The sequence below is a fragment of the Bradysia coprophila genome, unplaced genomic scaffold, assembly GCF_014529535.1.
Source record: "Bradysia coprophila strain Holo2 unplaced genomic scaffold, BU_Bcop_v1 contig_138, whole genome shotgun sequence".
NCBI classification, from domain to species: domain Eukaryota; kingdom Metazoa; phylum Arthropoda; class Insecta; order Diptera; family Sciaridae; genus Bradysia; species Bradysia coprophila.
Genome location: NW_023503409.1, coordinates 2689781 through 2707106, shown reverse-complemented (window position 1 = coordinate 2707106; position 17326 = coordinate 2689781). Strand labels below are relative to the sequence as shown.

The following is a 17326-nucleotide window of genomic DNA, read 5'->3' as shown; positions in this document are numbered from 1 at the left end:
GACTTGCGTCATTTCCTCCGCTTTTAAAATGTTTTTGTGTGATCGTATCGTATTATCAGCCGATTGGTTCGTTTTCACAGAAATTGTTCAATAATTCGAAAAAGTTACACAACATTTCGGAAGCAGTTGTCAGTTACGTGCTGTATCTGTTTCAAATTGCTTATTACCACTTTTTCTTCAGTTTTAATGAAAAAAAAAGTTTTTTCAGTTAAAAACTTCAATTTGTATGTATAGTTGTAACGGTAAAAGCTTTAGTTTTTCATTACAAATCCATGATATCGAAAAGTTTATAAAAGAGATTTTTTTCACCCAGCTTCACAAACTTTTTAAATATGATGCCATGTACATTGTAAACACACTTATTACGGCTTTCGGTATTATGTAAGTGTATATATATATATATATATATTACAGGAAACACACAGCACGTATATACATACATTCTATATAAATGAATATTAAAAGGGATGTGAAGAATGTAACATAATATTTCATGAATGTTAAACGAAATCTAATATCCAATTCCGTTGGACGCTGCAAAACTTCAAGTCTGTAAGAAATTTCTTATTTCCATAACTTTTAACTGGATCTTTTCACTCTTGTTCCAGCACATAAAATAGTGTGTTTTAGTGCTGACTAAATTCGAAAATTCAAATTGGTTTGCATTTTACTTGAGTACGAATGTGTGCCATGAGCAAACAGGCGTTTTAGCTTTTTAGTTCTGTACGAGGTACCGCGGACTAACAGATCTTTTGTATAATTTGTAACTAGTTTCCCCTGGAAAGTAATAGACCGTGTGAAGTATAAAAAATGTATTTTTAATTCATGTAGATTATTATTCTGTAGAACAAATGTGTGTACAGAATTTTTGAAAAATGTCTGCTTGATTTTATATCTCACTTTGAAAGCTGTAATTTGAATGAGACTAAAAGGATATCCGAACCATTCTAATTCATTCTAATTGGATTCTTACTAAGATTCTAATAAGTGGGATGGCATCGGGATGGCAACAATATTTTTCAATAATTTCTATAAAAAAAATTAAATATTTTTTTAATGGTTTTCATGATAAATTTTCTTTTTATTGAAAAAAATGAAACTTTTTTCTCAAAATCGCACACAGTCTATTGGAAGTCCCAAGAAGAGCTGAGCAAAATCATTTGAATTTGTCTGCAAATATAAAGGAAATTGAGTTTTACGACCTCTGCGGAAACCTATTTCAATATCTGAATTTTAGCTGAATCTCACAATATATGATAACTTCGCTCGAGGTATACGTATCTCAATAGCTTTACGCACGTCGCACACAATAGGTTTAAGTGATAGTACGGGTCAAATCGCAGCACTTTGCGAACATCTCTACTGACTTTATATTATACATGATTTTTAAGTGAAGCTCATGATATTGTTGGTTACGATGTCTGGCATTAAAAAACTACTATAACGTCTTGAAAATCAATTTCGTCTTGATTTTGATTGATTGCCTGATCAAATTCAGTTAAATTAAAAACTGATTTCAGAAAATTCATAGCCATCACATACCGTTTTCCCTTGTTGATGTAGCTTTCATAAAGTTTTTGAAGCAAAAAAAAAAAACTTTTCATAAAACGAATATGACATTCAAACTAATGAACAAAATGTTTTGTGGGATTCTGTTGTAGAACAAAGTTTTCCTCGAAGTTCAGTCGAGTTCTTAGTAATAACTATAGTAGACAACTTTAACAACTAACGACGGTAAATCCATTCACTTCACTTTAAATTTCATTGAATCAATACTTTAGAAGTTCACACAAAACAACATCAACCTTGTATTTCCATCTGTATTCTCAGAAGATAGCTGGTCTGCAGTTACAATTGATGTTCAAAGACAAAGCTAGCAGAGACTGAATCTATCACTGTAGAGAATTTGTTTCGCAACAAAAACTTTCATTAACTTTTATTGACAGTGGAACTTGTCCAAAGCGATAAAAGCTTTATTATTCATTGCCTAATGACTTTTTCCGAACTTAACAACCGTTGGAACTTTGCCAAACCTTTAAGGGCATATAAATACAGTGAAATTTTGGGTGATTATTACGATAAGGTAATTCGGAAGAATTGGCTCTAAACATAAATGTTTCCAATAACATTCAATAAAATAAATTTAAAGCTCCAAAATGTCCCATCTACGACATATCAGTAATCAGGGTTGACAAAAAAAAAATTAAAGAAGAAATCTGCTTTAAATAAAATCCAACAGCCATAAGAGAAAGAGAAAATCATAAAAATAACTTTCAATAGAAATTCACCCCGAATTTCAAATATTTTCTTTAACAATGGAATGTCAACATATTTGCCACTGCAGCAATGTTGGTCATGTTGAAGAAAACTTGGATCCGAAAGAAAACAGAAGAATTTTTGCTTTCAGCTCGAAAATGTAACATATATTGAAGTTTAGAGAAATGAACTAAAACATTCAACGACAGAACTTTATTCGCATAGACTCGCATATATATGTGCAGGCAGATATATAGAATGTTCAATGTACACACATGAAATGGTTTGCTTACCCCATATCTGTAGCTCGTGTTCAATACGTAAATGGCATTTTTATTACATTGAAGAAACATGTCATCCATTTCTGAAAAAAAAGATAAACGAAAATGAATATATTTGAATAAAAGTCTTGTTAAATTGGTAACGACAATAATTTCGGAGCGAATGATGATACAAACGAAGATAAAGTTTGCAACCATATGAATGCAAAAAGTTTACTTTAAAAAGTTTAGAAAGAACATTGATTGATAAGGAATTCCAATTTTTCCTATAAAACATTAAAGTGAGCAAGCTCCGTTCATATAATTTTCATTGTTTTTTGTTAAAATTGCTTTTATGACTCACATTTTTGTGAACCAGATCAATGAACCAATCCGAGTACTGATATTCTGTAACGGATTTATCACATCAATAGAAATATTCATTCATGTCTTATTTTTACATCGAAACTATCAGAAAAAATAAAATTGAACGTTCCAAAAGTTCTGTCGGCTCATGCTAAAAAGATCGGTTTCAGAAGACTAAGGCATACGACTGTAACAAACAATTTGTTTGTAACATCGTTGAAATGATTAATTTCACAGGTGAACCCCTATTTAGCCTACATTTAGCAACATTCCGATTCGATTTCTAATTTCGTGCGGCTTAGCTGAGAAATGAATGTAATACGCACTTCATCCATTTTTATCCATCCACTGAATCAAACATGCAATTACATTATCCGAGTTTCATAAAATAAAATCCTGAAATTTATTAGCCTGGTTCATTATAAACCCAAGGGGTGATAGATAAATGTGAACGAAATAAATGAATATTTAATAGCACTTAAGTCAAACAAATTCCATCTGGAAGCTCTCCGCCACTTACGTACATACATGAACGATTTACAATATACAGTGTACGTATCGAACATTTTCTAATAATGTAATCTTATCCAGGGATCTTATCTAGATAGCATGCATACGAAAACGATTTAGCATTATGGTTCATTATATTGTGCTTTTCCTGGATAAATAAAAACAAAAATGCACACGTAAGGCACTACATACAATTTATACGTAAGCCTAGATCCAATCCAGAAACCCATCTAACCAAATGTAAATGAATAACTTTTTTGAGAGTAGCATTCACGGATTCAAGTTATTAAATTGGAAAGCTTGCGATTTGTAATTTTGTCACGTATGGAACTTTCCTTGTACTAAGAAATATTTTTTTTCCCTTTAAGATGTACAATAACGCATTTTACTTCGTATATATATGGCTTTCTTTATATGTGTTATATGTTTGTATTCGTGTGCTCAACGAGGATTAAACTAAAGTATTCCGATATATATGGGAATTTTCGACATCGTTGTTTTTGCCAGAGGAATGGTATGGACGGATAGATTTTTTAATGCTTTATAGTTACAAGTATATTTTCCTTCGAATATGTATTTCACGCACGACTTACTTAAAATAATCTTTTTTGTGGAGATTTTTTTCAATGATATATGCATTGGCGTAGAGTTCTTTATCATCAATACACCGAAATATGAACGACTCAGACCTAAATTTATCCTACTCTTTTTCTCGTCATCGATTGCAAGCCCAGCATGTCCACGTATATATGTCTGTTGTTACACAATTTTCCAAGTACTTTCTTACGTCGTCAATTTTTACCAAGACGAACGACGCCACTGTCCAATCTTCTATTATATATAAACATCGAATGTTACCGATTTTCTGCATGCAGAGCACATACCGTATGCCTCGTCGTATGTTATGCATTTCGTATATATATACACAGTACTAACATACAGTTCCGAGGGTAAATGAGCGCGTATTTCCAATGTCGTCTTTAGAGGTGTGCGCCGATCTTAAAATAGTCGGCGGCGGTGCGCCGACTGGTAAGAGATCGGCGGCGGCGCGCCGGAAGAATTTATAGTCGGCGGCGGTGCGCCGATCGGCGCGCCGATAAATTTACAAAAAATCTAAACTTTCGAAAATAATGCAAAAACATTTGAAAAAGCGTGCGCAATCATTTTTCCGAACACTGAAATCTTACTATCTTGCAATCTGAAGTATCAACCACTTATACAAGGGGAATCAACTGAGGCGTATCTCACCTTTTATATTGTGTACAATGTACAATCACCTATTATTTTGAAAACATCTAATTTAATGAATCCAAGAATGATTAATGAGTTTGCGTAAATGACATGTAAGCTATAAGTCAAATTATAATTTGGAAATTTTAAGTCACATCTTCATACCAGATGTTCTGCAGGCTTCTTATTTCCAACTTATAATTTATGTCATTTACGCAAACTCACTACTATTATCTTTCGATTTATGCAATAACCGTTCCCGTTGCTTTTAGTCCATCTTCGATGAAGGAGGGAGATCGTAGTAGAAGGTTTTCGCAAATAAGAGATTTAGATAAACTTACATTTATAAGTAATAAGTGCATAGACTACGCCAAAATGATTTTTTTTCCCAAATTTTTTAAATAAAGCAGCTAAAAATTGAAAATAAAGATACCCGTGTCTCGTCTTTTTGACGAAAAAACTTGAAACCGGAAAGATTTTCCACTTTATAAATTCCTAAAACACGTGATTTGCGCCATTTTCCACCCAAATTCCACATAAGGTCTTAAGTTTGCCACTTCTTCTTCCTCTTATATGCACAGAAAATAGAGTAACGTACCCAAGAGTTCACGTTAAGTGAGGATACAGAAAAGACAAATGCTGTTTCGACCTCGGGTATCGATGGCGGTCTCGGGCCAGCGTGATCTGACCATCCTCAGTAGTATCCATCGATACCCTTCCCAAGACAGCAGCCAACTTTTTCTTTGGACTAGTATTTATATGGCGACCATATAAAAGACGAGCTATAGGTAGACCACCAGAGAGATGGACAAACGGAATTAAGAATATTGCAGGTACAAACTGGCAGCAAATGGCAATGGATCGTACGAAATGGAAAGAAGTTGGAGAGGCCTACATCCAGCAGTGGATAGAAACAGGCTGAAAAAGAAGAAGAAGAAGTATTTAAAAATATGCATAAAACACTTGCCATCTACTGATAGAAATAGGATACGTTATAGAAAGCTACTTCGAAGATAACCCTATCGTAGCATCAGAAACAAAATCACCGTCGTACAGTGCAAGTAAGAAGAAAAACCCAAAGTTTCAACAAAAAATTTTTAACAAAAAACTCCTTTCTACGCATATAGAAACATAGCAGCATATAGAAACCTGACTTATAAATTGTCGCCCATTAAAATTTCTGAAAGCACTAAACGTATAAAATTTCGGCGCGACGAAAATACAATCGGCGGCGGCGGCGGCGTGAGCTATTATTTTTCGGCGGCGGCGCGCCGAAAATTTAGCAAAAAATCGGCGGCGCGCCGGCGTAAAATCGGCGGTGCACACCTCTAGTCGTCTTTAATAATTCATCATGTTTGAGTGAATGTGACCATGACGGTAATCACTAAATTCTACGGATGAAAAGCTTTGCAAAAAATATATATGAAATTTCGTTTCAAATTTGGTCTACATCCGGATGAGTGGTGGTTATTTATTACATTTTATAAGTAACAAATTAAGGCGATTAACCCTAATCAGGGTATTTTGAACGATTTGAGCTGGTTTTTATTGCAACCAGAGGAGAGTGAAAATAATAGTTAAAGCTATGGCGCTATGTAGAAGTGTAAAAGGCGATGTGTTGATTAATTAGATCATAACGAATACGGAAGTGTTTCAGATTTGCATTTTAGGGTATACGGTTGGTTTTTACACTTTTATGAAGCCACTAAGTTGTTACTGGAAAAAAATGGCCTGACCAGCCGAACGGAAACCAAATTCATCGTGGCTTAGTTAAGTGAGAACGGTATTTCCAAAAAGGTTTATGTTGCAGAAATTCTTGAAGAATCTTTAGTCACTGATGGACCATGAGTCATGGATTGCCTTAAACATAACGATCCGCAGAATCTCATTGATAAATGTAATTGAGGAAAGATGCCTGACTCACACTAAAATAATGTAACTGTCATGCCGTTTTGAAACGGTTAATAATCTACAGCAAAAATAAGCGATAACCTCATATTAATGAAAATAGTAAAACTAATTCAAACTGATCACAGAAAAACTAAGAACTGACTGCCCAATGCAGAGGAATTGATTGCTGAAAATCCGGAAAGGAAAAGATAATAATTTGATCGCAGTTGAAGGAAGATGTTTTTCCCTTAATAATTTTGTAAAGGGAAAATACCTCTCAGGACTGCAGGAACTGCTGGTGAAGATTTCGAATTTCCTCTTTTTTTGCTGTCAATTCTCTTTTTTGAATTAACATTTTGAGTACTTCTCATAATAAATCATATGTTAAAACAACGCGTTGGTTACAATGAATGAAGTAGAAGATTTAAAGTCAACAACTCGACAACACTTAAACAATAGAAGTGACAGATTTAATGATTTATGGTAATAGGTGTATCGTTTTTAAAAGGTAAAAGAAAGATATTTTCTCCAATTTCCAAATGAATTTAGTGCTTTACGAAGGGTATCTTAAAGAACGTGAACTTTAAGTCAAATTATAATTTTTATACAATTTTGCGTTGACTACATGCCTAGGTTTTTTTAAATAGCAAGTGCTTAACTGTGAGTTGCGTTCAGTGGCTAGACGATCACTTTACTTGATTAATACAGAATTAATATGAAAATTAAAATATCGAATAACAAAACTTGGTATTTTTATCGACGACAAAAAACGGTTTATAGCCCAACCATAACTCATTTCTTTTATATGCCTCAATCAGTGTCGGCATCATTAAGCAGTAAAAGTTCCACGAATTTATATTTCTGGCGACAATTTCAAAGAAAATCCATAAAAAAGAACGTTCAATATGAAAATTTTCCCACTTAATAAACAAAAAAAACTTTCGCAATTAAGCGCAACCACAAAATTCTGTCGAATTTCTTATATACAAAATTAAAAATGACTTTTAAAATTTTTATCGCGTCACGATTCTCTGCAACCATTTTCGCTTGTTAGGTAAACTGAACGAGCGACAATTTACGAATGTAAAAGAAGTTCGGTCGGTGATTTTAGGGCTTTTGTGTAATGTTTATTTGTTTATTCAAGCTGGAAAACAAAAGAGTTTATCCTTAAAAACATCTCACTCAAAAGAGTTTTGATTCAAAGACATTTTTACTTTTATATCCACTCTCGAAACATAATATTGAAATGAAGCGCCCCCATCGGATATCAAAGCTATCCAAGTATGTATATAAAGGCGCCAAAAGTTTATGTTATTTTCCAAAGGGATTTTAAAACGTTTGAAAGTTTTACACATTCAATGTGTTCCATGCAAAAATTGTGTTGCTTTTAGAAAACGTATTTTTTCGGCAAATAGATAAAATTCTCAGAAGCTACACACACACACTTGTTTTCATTCTTCACAAAAGATAACAAGCGGGAAGTCCCCTCGAAAGTTTCTGTTATGGTAATTTTTTTTTTGTTTTATTATGACATGAGAAGAAAACCTAAATCGTGTTAATATAAACGCCGCGTACAATGTACGCCGTACATATATATAAAGTTACATGGAAACATACTTTATACTCATGTACTGTACTGTATAATTTTCCCCAGTACATTTACACCCGTCCCATTATAGTCAATATAAACATCTGCCTCATTATGATCTTGAATGAAACTTAATCTTCATTATACACTCAAAATAAATCTTACAAAAAATTGTAAAAACGTGCTTAAAAGTATATGGTCGGTCATCGCCTTTACTGCGGTGGTTTACTACTACTCAATTTTTATGTTTACTTGTTTCGGTCAAACAATGTGTTCTTCTTTTGATTACGTAGAGGAAAGCCATTCATAATATAGTGGTTTCGTTCTATAACGAACAAACTCTCTATCTCTGTATAACGAACTTAGTATTAAAATCTTCATATCTACGTCACGCTTTTTCAAACAATTTATTTAAATTGCCTTTTACCGTTCAGTTTCTAACACTTCGTAAAGCGTGCAACACGGAAAATTCGGCAAATTCGACATTTGTTGTGTGCTGCATATATTTGCTGCAGACTGAATAATGTTCCCGTGTGTTGTATTACAATAAACATGTAATATGAATATTTTCAAAATATAGGTCCGGCAACAATATTATTCAGCTCGTAGGAATATTGTGAGGTTCCCAGGTATATATTTGCTGTGTGCTGAATTATATCTTCAAATTAGTTGTGGGATGTATTACTTAACTTTACCTGCATGCCGAATATTGACTAAATGATACTATCGAACTATACCTGCATGCTGAATATTGACTAAATGAATAAAGTCGTCTGTATTTAGAATGGACTATGCAACAATAAATTTATTGTTTTAATGAAATAAAAGGAAGATCTCAAGAACATACGCATAAAGATGATTATCAAATCTAATTTTATTCCTTCATTTAAAGTTATTTCTATTTTTACCGAATTAATATGCAATGATAGTTTTACATTTATGTATTTCAATAGAAGTTTTGACGAACGAACTTTTAAATCCATTTTCGGTGTTAAAGGCTTTTGAAATGTTAACAGAAATAGTTGGTGGTATTCAGCAATAAATGATGGAATTTGTTTATGTACTGTCCGTTTGACAAGAGGATCGCCACGGTTCAGCCAAAGTATATAAACACTGAAGGTAATGCAAATCCACAGTTACACACGGATCCAAACTTGCAGGTGAATTTTAGATACATCATGTTGCACACGTATTGAATTCGTTTGCGTCAAGTTGCATCTAGTGGTGAATTTGGAACGATTTAGCGGCGTTATGTTGCACACATATAAAATTCGTTTGCGTGAAGTTGTATTTAGTGGTGAATTGGAAGAATTTAGGGCCGTCATGTTGCACAAGTCTAAGTTAGACAACATACGGAAATGAATTCACCTGAAAGTTTGGATCCGTAATTTGTCTGATCCGCTGATGGTCTGCATTACCTTCAGTGTTTATATACTTTGGGTTCAGCAGGTGGTTTTGAACATTTGTTTTTTACACGTTGGCACACGTGCTCTTGTCAGATTCAAGATTCTTTTTACGAAGGTTACGCTGATTATACTTTGTGAAAAAGGCCAATACCTTGCAAATATGTCACATCTTGGACAGAATTTGACACTGCAATATCTGCAACATGAAAAAACTAAATGTTCGAAACCCCCTGAAACCCCGTGCTTCCACCTATGTAATATACACAAACTAGGTGAGCCAATCTTAATTTATTAATTCGCGTAATAGATGCTCACTATTAATGTGAACAGTTTTTTTGTAGAACGATTGAAAAAACCTCTAATTCAGAACCAGGCTCAGAATTAAAATAATAATATCCGATGACATTGCTTAGTGGGGAAAAGTACTACATTTCATAGAAAATAAATTCAATTAAATGTTGTTGCATAACCCATTCTAAATACGGACGACTTTACTCATTTAGTCAATATTCAGCATGCAGGTATAAATATGCCTGTGTGCTGCATAAAGCAAAGTAACAACGGTTTGAAATAAGACTGCCACTATATGCAAGCAGTATAGCAGCAGTGGTAAAGTCGTTGGCAGTCAGAAACTGAGGTTAAGCATCGATGGTCGCGGTCCGTACTTGGGTGGGTGACCGGAAAAAACGTAAGCAAAAAAAAAATTCTGTTAGCAATTTAATATGACGAATTTAAATATAAATCTACGGCTAATAACAAATAATAATAATAAAATTGAAAAAAAAAAATTTGAAAAAGTTTTTTTGTTTTTTTTTTTGCTAACGCAAATAAAATTGATAAAGTTAATAAAATCAATTTCTTCTATTAAACGATAAATTAGGTTGTTTATTGAATTGAAAAAAATGGCGTCATTTTATATTATAAAACAGGCATACAGCTAAGACCTGCACGCTGAAAAATAATATCCAGCACACAACAACAATATTCATTAGGCGGGCATTGTATGATCCTCAGATCAATATGCAGCACACAACTAATTTTCTATAATCGTGAAGCTGTTCCCGATTTCTTCGTCTGGGGTGCATATATGAGTTTTCCGTGAACTGCATCGATTTCTTCCTACAAAAATTACAGCAAACTATCTTTTCAATAAAACAATGTTACTATTAAGTTTTATGTTAACCTTTTAGAAGCAGTCATTTGTTAAACGACGAGTTCGGCCTAGTGATCTTTTACTTAGAGATTTCTCAAGTAACGAAGCACAAGGTCTGATACATCTTAGAGATACTTAAATCAAAAGAAAAATGAGATTTTACTGCGATACACTTACTTGCCGTTTATAAAACAGTAGATCATACAAGATACAACTGGGAAGAAAAATTCCCGACTAGTTTGCTGTCTGTAGCTACCTCAGTTCCTGACCTCGGTCATGTACCTTCTACACATTTAATAATTACAATCGCAATGTGTCTGCCGTTCCTAAATTTTTAATAAGAAAAACTTCTCGTTGTCGAATTCCATTTTGCTTACAAAGAGAAAGAATTCGAGAAAATTTTAAGTTAAAATTCTGTGGATACATTTGAGGCTTCGTTACGAAGACGAGAGCTCAATGTAGTAGTAAAACAAAAAGTTGTTGTATTTGTGAAGTAAACGCCATTCAGTTTCACGTTAAAGCTAAATTAAAGCTTTTAGAAGAAGGGATAATCCATTTAATTGAATTAAATCTTACGTAATGGATTGTTATTATAAAACATCTCATTCATCTGAAGATAGTATACGCGATTCATAGGGTTCAAATAATGCACTCCATTGAACTCTGCCCATCTGTTTCCATATCCGAAAAATCTAAATGAAATGTTCATTCCGTTGATTGAATTGTAATCCATTAATAAATGACTGTCTGTGCCAGTGAATGTATACATTATTCTGGTCTACAAATAGAATTCCTACTATGCCACAATCAATTTTCTTATCGAAACACATAGATTACATTTGCGAAATAATATTTGACGGAAAACCATTTTATTCGATCTAACGTCAAAATTTCATCCTAATTGATTTATTATCTCAGCTAATTGCAGATGTTTTTATAACACCATTAATTTTATAGCACGAGAGTTATTACAATTTTTTTTTGGTATTAATGAGCCTACAGTTCCATTTGTTTCTCCTTTTCGTTCAATCAGAGTAAAAATGCTGTCGGAAAATTTTGAAGTTGGTAATATTTGATTCCGAGATTAAAAGATGGCATGAGTGTTCTTATACAAAGCCACAAAATACGTAGGTAAATGGATTGAAAATTATACAATTTCCTAGTCTTATCAACTGCGTCAGTCTTCTTTAAATCACCAAGACGAAAAATTGACGTATTTATTTTTGGCTAGATTTATATGCACCTTGGTCGGGCTTAGTTAGTCCCTCGATGCCAAAACTGGCCTAGAACTTTTCTACACATCCTGGTTAGACAGTGGTGACTCTTCAAATGTAAAAAATAATCGTTTTTTGTAAACAATGTCGACGGAACAGGGAACAGTTGACACGGAAGGGCCCATTGGAAATTAGCGAAGTTGTGGATTCTGCGAGATTTGACGATAGCTTTTTAAAAAAGGGCAAAAATCATTTCTTGACCTGTACACTGTTAAAACTTACCAGATATTCGCCCAAAAATTCGTAGAAAAATTCTAGGCCCAGTTTTGACATATAAAGACCAAGCCTGGACCAAGCCCTACCAAGGTGAATTAAAATTTAGCCAAAAGGAAACACGTCCATTTTTCGCCTTGGTTAATGAATAGTTGTAACATTTTCAACAAAAGTTCATTAAGTGATTTCACAGTATGTGGGACAAAAAAGTGAATATTGAACTTGTAAGCTAATCAATTAAGAAGTCGAAGGTTCAGTGCTCAAACCACGACATGCAAGAAAATTTAAGACCAACGAATAATGAATCTTATGCCTCGAATAATCATCACAATTTTTCTACTTGGCATACTTGTCATACGTATGGTGTTCGTATGGTTTCACTTTAATACTTGCCTCATGTATGATTTACTTCGGGTACGTATGATATTTTTATCAGTCAAGTCAATAAATCCAACTTTTAATGGGTCTAATTTATCTTTCAAAGCAACACCCGTCAGTTCTAACCGCAACAACATTACCCCCCCTTGTATTGAACATACTTAATCTTGAACTAATGGAATGTCAAAACCATTTTCAATGAAAGCCCTACAGTACACTTAAATATCTCGTTTACTAGCTGCAAACATTTTCCATATTGGATGTATTCCGATGGTAAATCTATATAACCGCTATTGGATGTATGCAAGTTATCTTGTTAACTAAACATAATCAATATACTGCCTCCGGGAGTCGAAAACAAGGTGAGATGATAAATCACACACGTTCAATATATAGAGCTAATGTTATTATGTGACACTCGTACGGAAATCAAAGTATATTATACCAACAATACGCTACACATATCATTTCATCACATCGGGCTGTGTGTTCAATGTAATTCAAGAGAGAAAAAAAGTATTATGCAAACAACATTTTATATTATCTCCGACAAGTAATCTGTAGCAGAACTTTTGCGTCATCAGGTGCACACAAAAAAAAAGTTCGAATATGAAAAGGTTTCATTTTACCCACTTACCTTCCGTTGGCGTTGCTATTAAGCGATGGCTACTCTGGGAACCAGAAGAAATTTGATACTTTTGAGGCCATGGGGATGATGGTATTTGATTATTACTACGTTGAAATTCGGAACTGCACCATGAAGTCACCCATAGGGACTGTATATCTGTGAATGAAACAACGAAACGAATTAATTCACTTTTCAAATAAACAATATATTTTGGACCTGGATACTATTTCTAGCTCCACAATGAGCATTTCTTTTTACGACAGTGACAAATGTCCGCATATGCATTTCACTATAATACGTAAATATTGTAGGTACAGTGCCAAACGAATAGAGCACTTGATAGTGCGATACGTATATTATATTGGGTGTATCGAGCAAAATCTTAAAAAAAATCTAAAGATAAAGCTTCATCGGACCGTAAAGTATCGGTAGAAGCGACAGAATCTTAAGTTGCCGAAGTTTAATTTCAATGAAAGACAATAGTTTCTACCCTTCCTTCGTGTTTTAAAGTACTGAAAGATCTTGACCCGATACAAAAAGAATTTTAAAGTAATGGCACTATACTCAAATGAAACTCAAACGCCATAAAATGAAAACAATACAGAAATTAAAAACAATAAAAGAACGAGACAAAGAATTGGATTTTTTCTTCTTCTTTAGATGTCGTCAGTGAGTGTAAAAATGTACTTCTTGCCACTCATTCTATAAAACAGAAAAAGGCAACGTCTTTATGATCTCATGAGTGCCTCTTAGGGCCATATGAATTTAAGAATGCATAGAGATTGAAGAGTGACGGTGGTAAAAAAAAATACACAAAAGAAAATATTTATTTGTTCAAATGAGATACAGTCTTTGCAATTCACTTTGTAGGGAAAAAATCATGAATTAACATTCAGTCACTTCGCATATATATACTCATAGAACATTAGATGAAAATAATAGCCAAAATAAAAAATTCATTCCCTTTTATGTTTCGTTCCGTGATTAAAATATTCCAATCTCTTCCTATTGCAAACGTGTATTAACCACGAATGGGAAAATAGATTAAAAACGCCTGGGGTCAAACAGCATTCCACCACATTGACTGCAAAAAAAATATATTTCGGTGGCCGCTTTGAGGAAATGTAAATGTTGAATTTCAACTCATTAATATAAACCGCAAATTAAGAAGTTCTCTTTTCTGCATGAAACTTGGTTGTCGAATGGGTCACGTTTATTCAAACGTTTATTTACGTTCTCTTTACTAGAGAAAGAAAGAAAGAACCAGACGAAATGACTTTTCAAGTTGTTGGACATGTCTGTATTGCATGAGATAGTTAAAAAATTTGATTGATTTTCACGTAAACACGTGGGTAAGGTTTATTCACGATGGCGAAATGGTTTCTTGAAAAATACTCACTTGTCAATGGACAAATGATGGAAATGGCATATCGGTTTCGCCTTGGATTGGTAAACTTCGCACAAAAAGTACCATCCACCATTAATAATATGTGATGTACTATGCGTGTACCGCCATCGGACGAATAACTCAACAGTATGTAATGTTCAATTTACTTCACGACTAAGAAACTTTACGCGGCTTGGAAAATTAATCTTTAAATAAGAATAAATATTTTCACCATGGGTCCCATGGATGTTAAATGTGACTTGTTAATTTACGGATTCAATGATTCAGTTGTTGTTAGTAAATTACGTCCGTGCGTTCCTTCGGTTCACACTATAACCTTTTCAATCGTCAAAATAAAATTTTTGGAATCACGTTCGTACAGTATTTACGTGATTAAGCAATTTTAATACATATTTCATTCATACGAGCAAGGCGACATTCACATTGCTGGAATACATAAAGGATTATTCCAGACGCAATAAAATAACCTTACTGAAATCGATAAACTACTGCAAAAAACAGATGCTAATGGGTTTTTCGATAGACATTTCAGAAGTCTTGACTTCGTAAATTATTACGAAAAGACAACAATGTCATAGATAGAGTTCCTTCAATGTCACCAGTCCCTATTTTTGACCGTCATCTAAAATTTAATCCATTTAAAAAGTAAACTGCCATAAATTTCACAGTATTTTTCTCCAAACCAAACTGATACCAAGGTTTATTACGCAGCAAAAAAAATTAATTTTACTAATAAATATTCGCTCCTTTTTTGTGCTAACAAACTGTAATGAATGTCATCATAATAAACGAGATATATAAGCCTTTACCAAAGGAAAATGACTTGATAAATGTTAGCAACTACCCCATAATTTAGACACAATAAAGAAAACGGACAACATAAACGTCTACCTTTAGTAGCATCAATAAATCTACTTTACTTTATTTACTTATGTTAAGAAATATTTGCTGCTCTATCTTGCTGCTTCGCTCATGTTATTAGCTTTTGGGATCGCTTTCGGGTCATTTTATATAATGAAAGTGTTTAAATGAAATTGAGTAATTTCTGTTTCGTAGTTTCGTTCAATTAGTTCACTACACCCGTAAAGTGTGAACTAATAAAATTGTAACAAGAACAACAATCGAGTTAAAGTCATTATTATTCTTGTTGACTACACATATACACAGTTTTATTGTGAAAAAATTGATTTTTCGTCTGAATGAAGAAATAATTTTCCCGTTGTGTAGACAGACGCCTTGTATATTTCGATTTTCTTTTTGGAATACATCCAAAATGGTTGCAGTCTTATTGAATGAGATGTAGTTCGAATCAAAGAGTAAATCTGCTACTGCCGGCCTTAATCGGTCGGTTAATGAATGACCGAGATTATGTCATTAACAAAGATGAAAAGACTTTAGTAAGTTTCGACTCCATTAAATCGTTTGGACTGTACTGATACGTAATTATGAGTACCACTCAAACCATAAATTTTTTTTTTAACTAGAAACCAGGTGTACAAATTAAATGAAATTGGAACCACACACGCTCACGAACCCTCCACAACGGAGTAAAAGAACCAATTTTCTATTGTGTTTGTGAATTGTTTCGTAAATTAATTATTTTTCGGTATAGTCTTTCTATATAAAGTATATATAAACGTTGAAAACGGCCAGCATTATTACAGCAGTTTTTATATGATTTTCATTTAATTAATAGACTTTCACAGGTTTCTCATTTTTATCTTGTCTACCTTTGAAAACGTTTTTAATTACTTGGAAACATAAATCAAGTGGTTTGGTTAACTGTATAGGGATATTTTCTTCCCTTATGTAGCACGACTGAGGTCAAATTTTGGGTGTCCTTAATTTACACCTAGTTTTATGTGTAGCAAAATAAACAAAGGGTTCGCAGTAATTGGTAAAAACGTCGTTTGTGTATTTCAATGTTTGTCGGTTTAATTTTAATTAGAAACGATTTTTGTGTATATCACCTTTGTCAGTAATTAATTCAAACGTACCATTATCTGTCCCTTCTGATTTTCTAAAAATCAACCATTATTTTGTCCATTTTCCATAACCCTTTTTTAACAGCAGCTTTTATGTGGTTATATGAAAATTGTGATTGACAAGTACATTTAGCAACACTTAGCAATACAGTTTTTTTTTAACGAGTATATAGTAGGAGAACCACGATAACGTAGTCGGTCATCGCTATGATTCTCACAGTGACACAAATCTAATAAAGAAATCAAACTTTATTGCTTTCATCCTCGTCTTTAACTATCCGGACCGGATAGCAACAACATATATTTCATTGCAATCTAGATTTGCGAATATTATGTAGCTCTGATTAATTTAAATTTATTCATTCCCGTCTACTATGCAAGAAAAGCTTAAATATTAACCTCATTTACCCTAATATAATGTATATACCCGTTCCGGTAAACTTTTTCTATTTTAGTCTATATCTTCCATTACATTCAACGAGATTGATTTATTTCAGTGATTTTTATATTGAATCAAATTTTTCTGGGTTCGTTCACTGAACATGAATAACATAATACTAGGTACCGATAACGAAAAATATAAAAGCTTTTGCACAACAGCCATAAAAGCGAAAAACAAAAAAGTCTGTAAGAATGTATCATTGTCTGAATCTACTATATAATAAGACAATGAAAGCTGCCATTGAAGTTCTTCTAGTAAAGTGTTGAACAATTTCTTTTTATGATAAAATGAGCTTGATCTGTTCCAAGTTGATTCAACGTTGAACGCTTTGCTGACGAA

General features: G+C 33.3%; 1 protein-coding gene across 1 annotated transcript in view; it reads right to left on the bottom strand.

Moving 5' to 3' along the window:
* LOC119073621 overlaps positions 1-17326 on the bottom strand; it is a 54921-nt gene that overhangs the window by 15258 nt on the left and 22337 nt on the right. The window contains exons 2-3 of the mRNA XM_037179205.1: positions 13162-13308; positions 2550-2620 (exon numbers count right to left, since the gene is read on the bottom strand). Of these exons, the coding sequence (XP_037035100.1) occupies positions 2550-2618 (69 nt within the window). The 5' untranslated portion in view covers positions 2619-2620; positions 13162-13308. The remainder of the gene's footprint in view (positions 1-2549; positions 2621-13161; positions 13309-17326) is intronic.